General features: G+C 41.2%; 1 protein-coding gene across 1 annotated transcript; it reads right to left on the bottom strand.

Moving 5' to 3' along the window:
- Positions 1 to 728: 728 nt before the first annotated feature.
- LOC136517551 (uncharacterized) lies at positions 729 to 3864 on the bottom strand. Its single transcript, XM_066511147.1, has 8 exons — positions 3660 to 3864; positions 2922 to 3034; positions 2051 to 2122; positions 1894 to 1929; positions 1742 to 1787; positions 1490 to 1577; positions 1345 to 1402; positions 729 to 1023 (listed from the first exon to the last, which is right to left on the bottom strand). Exons 1-8 carry the CDS (start codon positions 3736 to 3738, stop codon positions 973 to 975), a joined length of 543 nt encoding a protein of 180 aa, XP_066367244.1. The 5' UTR covers positions 3739 to 3864; the 3' UTR covers positions 729 to 972.
- Between the last annotated feature and the right edge of the window lie 2343 nt (positions 3865 to 6207).

Raw genomic sequence — 6207 nt, 5'->3', positions numbered from 1 at the left:
AGTTATATGCACAGTAGACTACGTTTTGGTCCACTGTTGTGCATTTTGGTAGGTTCTTTGATCTAGTATTTCAATTTGTAAGTAATGAATAGTTGCTCTGTCAATTTTTTTTTGCAAGTACCTTAGTTTCGAGCTCATGCGTGTGGCAAGGCTCAGACACCGTAGGGGGGGCATGGCTAGCTCCAGCGGGCACACGATAGGCGCATGACGAGGCAGGGTAGCAGCTGTATCTGGCCTTACTGGTACCAGCGTGGACCACCGTGTCAGCAAACAGGTGTAACCTAGACCTTGTTTGGATCTGTGATGTAGCATGGACTTAGTTCATGTACATGGATGTGTATTTTAGAAGTTTTGAGACTTAGATGACACCTTATGCCAAGTTTAAACAGCCTGTTCATTTTAGCTTATACGATCGTGGATTATAAGCTGCAACAGTATTTTTCTCTCACACCAAACCAGCCGGCAATACTTCTGACTTATAATCCACGATCGTTTCAGCCGAAACGAACAGGCTGAAAGGTGAGCAAAAAGGTGAAGTCTAGATCCCTTTCGACCTTATGACATAGCATGTGTCTAATTCATGTACGTGGTTATGCATTCTGGAATTTTAGAGACCCAAATGACACTCACTGTCAAGTTTAAGGACCGATGGTGCATTTTACATTTTTACTCCCATTGCAAATAGTCTAGGGGCGCTTCCTGCAAGGCTGCAATGAAGAGTTATCGTCATCGAATAGAATCACCAACGACTGATTCAACTCATTAGCTAGGTCACAACTACAAAAAGATGGATGCTGGATGAGAACGGACTGTCCAATTAGTGGGCAGGTGCCCTCACAGTATAGTAGATAAAGAATTCTACTCGTTTGACACATGGTGCAACAGAACGGCTTCTCTTAACGCCGCAAAGCCACTGATCTCCGCTGTTGCACCATAAGAGCAAAATCTACATGGCACTGAAGTCTGACATCTCTAATCTTTCGACGTTATGACCAGCAAGCCCAGTGCGCCAATCAGCAGGTACTGCAGCAAAGATAACATAGATCAGCAGAGCTTCCAATGATAGTGACTACATTAATTAATGCTCAATTTGTGGACTCCTGGATGCTCCAGATTATCTAGAAAGCAAACAATCAGTGCACTTGCCTAATTTACACAAGAAAGAAGAATGGATGAGTTTCATCCACATAATAATGACAGAAATATTCTCAGATCAATGGGACTGTGCTCTTCATCGTGTTTGCGTTGCTGTACTTAGACTCGTTGTTGGTTTGTGTGGCTCTTGTTTTGTCAGTGTTTCATTACAGAACAAGCCAATCAATATTTAGACGAGAATGAGCATACCTTAATAAATGGTTTCTCAGTCATGATAATTGTAACCCAGCCAACATATGGAAGGTAGCTGTTGTCATTGGAAAACATCAGGTCAGCTGAACTGTTTCCCAGTGGGCAAAAAGACAGATGCGTGCTATATAAAAGGTGAACTCACCCCACGGCACGTCCCATAATGTGATGTTGCTGGAGCCAAAGCTGCCCATGTGCATATAATAGTCGGTCATCCCCAAAATTATTGTCACCTGAAATGGAGTTTGTAAGGTAAAGGAAACATTGCAATCACAACCACAGTACATCATACACAAAGCGTTGGTTATTATCAGAATTACACAGTACCATGTGGTAGTAATATTCAGAAAAAGCAAATGGAAATAAATTATAGTCATTCAAACTGCAAGTGGTATACCTTTGGTGAGGATGTCCACTTCTGCAGTGTCCTGACGTTCATGGACCTATACAGAGAGAAGAGTAAACTCAATGTGAGCAGGAAAAAGAGCAAACATCTAATATCTAGTTTGACATGGCATCAATTGAAGTGAAGAACTCAAAATGTACTACCTTAATCACACGGTGAACAATTGGAATTTCACGGCCCTACATAAATAGTAGCCAAATGAGCATTACTCAATAGATAACTCTATGAGCAAACATTACAGTGAGATTTAATAAAATCACGATTCATCTAATAATTCATTCATGGATAAATAGGACTCACATCGACATTGAAAACAACTATTTCTCCTGTGCGAATAGGATCTTTGCTCATATGCAAAAACAAGATATCACCCTGAAAACAAGACAATTAATCATTAAGGCATAACGGTGTGAAAGATACTGGCACTTCAAAAGCGTTCATACAACTAGGTCTGGAGTTAAAAATAAGTGGTATATAAAATGTAACATACCATAGCAGATCATCAACAAGTTATGGTACAAATCTTAAAAGGTTAATTTAAAAAAATTACCACATTACTGCCAATAATTATCACAAACCTACCACTTCTGGTGCCCATTTCACAAAACTATCAATACCTAAGACTCCCTCCTAATAAACCCCCACCTTTGCCCCCAAAAATGTTTTGAGCACCTGGGCCTACCGGTGAGCATCACATAGTGCAACAGATTGGGCCCTCTTATTTTCTTCACTATGTGATGCTGACAAGTGGGTCAAGGTTATCAGAGCAAGGGCCACAATGTGGTAAGTCTGCGAGAAGGGAGCCCAAAGTTTTGGTAGTTTTATGAAACAAGGCACTATAGGTGGTTATTTTGTGATCACTGGCACAGGAATGTGACAGTTTTGTAAAATTTACTCATCTTGAAAGGAAAAAAATCTGGTAATAAGGACAATGAAACTATGCTGCCATTCAACGTACACAAACTAGTAGAACCTTAAAGACAAGTGAGAAGTATTCATATAAAAACTGGAAATGTTCCTTTGTGCAGCAGTTTCTGAAACCCAAACCAGCCACAGATAAAAGGAAAATTGTTTTGTTAAACAGTTACTAATGTCAACATCAAGCATGTAAATATCATAAAAACATACAGCATACAAGGTTATTTCCATGTTATGTAGGGAGTAAACAAACCCTTTTAAATCCAGGCTCCATGCTACCAGAGAGAACCACTACAACTGGTGACTCGCTCCCCGTGAAAACTATCAACCCCTTCCATATGATTAATGCAGAGGTAACAATCATACCTGCAAAGAGAAACAGTCAAAAGTTAAACCCCCCTCATGAGACTCATGTTGCAATTAACAGTCAAATATCAAATTGCAGGAAACCTGAATTGCTATTAACAGTCTTGCTAATGCTAACTGATACACTTACAACGCTACCCCTCTTGAATATCAGAATTCTACAAACATGAATTGCTATTAGCGACAACTAGCGTCTAGGGAAACCCACAAGAAACTTAATCAATTCTTCAAGAGAGCATAAGCATCATTATTCACGCTCCAAATAATAAGAGAGATGAAGAAAAAACACAATCCAGTTCTCTAAGGCTGTCACACCCAATTCGACTACTGTTCTATTCTTCACATTCCCATGATTCTTAAGAGGAATAACTTACGGACAAAACTCACTGGAATCTAGAGAATCTGGAGAAGTCTCTTCCTCCAATCTTTCGGCCAAAACCCACTGGAAATTAAAAAAAAAGACTTGTCCCGCTCATTAAAATCGTACTAGACTCGCATGGCAAAGACCTCACCACAAACCCAAGAACTACAGGGCTCCCGACGCACTAATCTGGCTGCCAAAGACCTCAAGAAGAAAAAACAATCAGGGGGGAGAAAAAGAGGAGACTGCGGCAGAGGGCGTCACCGAGGCTGATGATCTGCGTGAGCAGTTGGCGGATCTGCATGGAGCGGATCGACTCCATCGTGTCGCCGACGAACCCCATCTCGCTCCCTCTCCCTCGGATTTCCGGCGGCGAAATCACGAGTCACGAACAGGGAGGGAAGTGGACGAAGAGGAAGCACAACGACAGCGAGACCGCGGCGTTCTCCGCTCGTGTTTTTTTCGGACAACGACCCCGCCGATGCTCGATATTGTGGTACTAGCCTTCGCCACGTCACCGTCAGGGTGCACGTCAGTGAATCTATTTTAGGGCGTCGGATGGGAATCTGGCGGCTCGAACCGTGTCCGTGTTGGTCTGCGCTGGGCCGGTTGGATTGGGCTCCGTTTTCCCTTTTCTTGATGAGATCAGAAGAGCATCTCTCTTGTGGGATCGTATCCCTCGGTCGTTAAGGAGCGAGAGGATGCGCGTTAGACAACGGTTTTCGCGCTAGTTAGTCAATCCGTTGCTTGTTTGGGTCGAGGTTGAGCTCACCCTCCGCCCTACGTCAGTAGTCTTCCTAACTTCTATTCCTCTTTTTTTTTTTTGCTCTAAGGTAAGGTCCTTCAACAAAAGCATTGTGGTCGCAACGGAGCTCTAGGTGAATATTGTCCGCCCGTATAAGCCGGGCTATGAATATTTATAGGTCGGGATCTTTACTGAAAAATCACAATACTACACTACAACAATTTGAAGAAATCCGCAAGTGACTATAATTTGAATTCACTAGTCGTGTTGAGTTGAGGCTTATTTCAATATAACAAATCTGCCAATCCCGATATTCCCACATTTCATTCTGGTCCAGTGTCCATTCCTGAATGAAAGAAATGAGCTTTTTTGCCCCTTCACTCACTTCTGAATGACTCCTTTAGCACTCCCTTTTTTATATAAAAAAATAGATACAGTTTACCTTTACCATACCTTCCAACCAAGCAAGAGTGTTTTTTGCAAGCTTTTTATAGCCGCTCTTCCTAGGGCAGGGCAGCAAGTCTCTTATCCATATTGAAAGCAGAAGTTTGAAAGTTTTGATAACAGGTTCTATGAAAAGCTAGCAATCCTGTGAGTTTTCCAAAAGTGAGGCTAACAATAGCTATTAAGTCTACTCTTATGGAGATGATTGAGTGGAAGTTGGATAAGGATTGGAGTCGGATAGGGTGGGAGTAGGTCCAGCCGAGAGGGCCATAGGAGTGGTCCGGACGAGCTTACTCTTAGCCATTGGAAGTAGTTGCTGATGGAAAAGTAAGAGTTGCTTAGGTTTAGTGTTAACTATTATGTTTTACTCTAAGTTGAAATTCAATCTTTAGAAATCACAACTAGAGGGTTAGTACTTGGATCGAACTCTCGGCTTTGGGGCATTTTTTCTACCTTGGGTGACCTAAGGAGAGAGAGGGATCATCAGTCTGAGCTATGGTTCCTGCATCGAAAGGATTCAAATAACGTACCAGAATATGTACAGAGGCATCTTCTTTATCTCTCTATATGGGAAGAATTACGGTCAAGGACTTACCTTTTCTTTCTGAACTCATTCTTTTCTTCCCCAGTACTGTGCATTGGATCAATTAGAACAACAAATGTGCTTCATCTTTTGTAGGTTCTGGGATTGCTATTCTATTTGAAAGAGGATGGAACGTTGGACATACGAGTGCCCTTCGAGCGATGGAGGAACCGCCTACACATCCCCACCTTAATAGCTCAATTGCAAAAGGAAGAAAAAGAAATCAATCTGACTAACCTCTCTCTCAGCAACATATCAGCTTTCTAGCATGCATATTTGAGAGTTACATTGCAGGAGAAAAGATCAGCTATACTTTTGTTGTTTGAATAAAAAACAATTAGCCACACTTGTTTGAATCCTTTTGTATCAACCCATAATTTAGCATCAGGATCCATGACAGGCGGGCCGTATCATGGTTGTTATTCTTTAAATATACCAATAGCAAAACAGAAACCTATCATGCATTCAATCTTTCATCTTTATATTCTATATCTGCTTGTTTCGAGTCCTTTTACTTTATCCTTCCTTTCTTTTTAGTCAAGATGTGCTGTAAGGATCAAGAGTGTACCTTATGTGTTTTCAATTCTGCTTCGCTTTCATCAGCCTTATTATGGGTTTGCCTGGGCGCTTCCTTATATTAGATTCTCTATACTCCCCTCCCTTTCTGATTATTCTATTTAATGCAAGAGTAAGGATAGACGTCTTATTCTTCAGTGTTGAGATAGAATGACTGTAGACCCTCTTCTCTCTTTTAGTTAGCCTTACTTATTTATTCCAATTCCTAATCTATATCATAAAGCAAAGCCCTTTTTGCGCCGCAAGGCTATCTCCTACGTATCAAATTATCACTTCTAGGAGTAATATGCCAGTAACTATAGAGGACTTTATTCTTAAGAGGACTTTATTCTTATTCTAAATAGGCATAGGTCCGGTGCAAGTGTCCTTATATACATGTATATGTCGGTTAAACACTGCCCAAATACAGGTCAAAGCAAAGTAGGTTTACAGCTAAGAGTTCACTTTTCTCAAGCATCTAACTA

Source organism: Miscanthus floridulus, chromosome 17 (assembly GCF_019320115.1).
Source record: "Miscanthus floridulus cultivar M001 chromosome 17, ASM1932011v1, whole genome shotgun sequence".
Classification (NCBI taxonomy): domain Eukaryota; kingdom Viridiplantae; phylum Streptophyta; class Magnoliopsida; order Poales; family Poaceae; genus Miscanthus; species Miscanthus floridulus.
The sequence above is the reverse complement of the archived record's forward strand: the minus strand, read 5'-3'. Positions and strand labels throughout refer to the sequence as shown.

Excerpts from the sequence above, each read along its gene's own strand:
- LOC136517551 (XM_066511147.1), bottom strand. The coding sequence starts at position 3,738 with ATGGGGTTCGTCGGCGACACGATGGAGTCGATCCGCTCCATGCAGATC. Across the intron at positions 1,788-1,893 it reads TTGTTCACCGTGTGATTAAG|GTCCATGAACGTCAGGACAC; the intron begins GTAGTACATTTT and ends CTCTCTGTATAG. Across the intron at positions 1,024-1,344 it reads CTGAGAAACCATTTATTAAG|TACCTGCTGATTGGCGCACT; the intron begins GTATGCTCATTC and ends TCTTTGCTGCAG.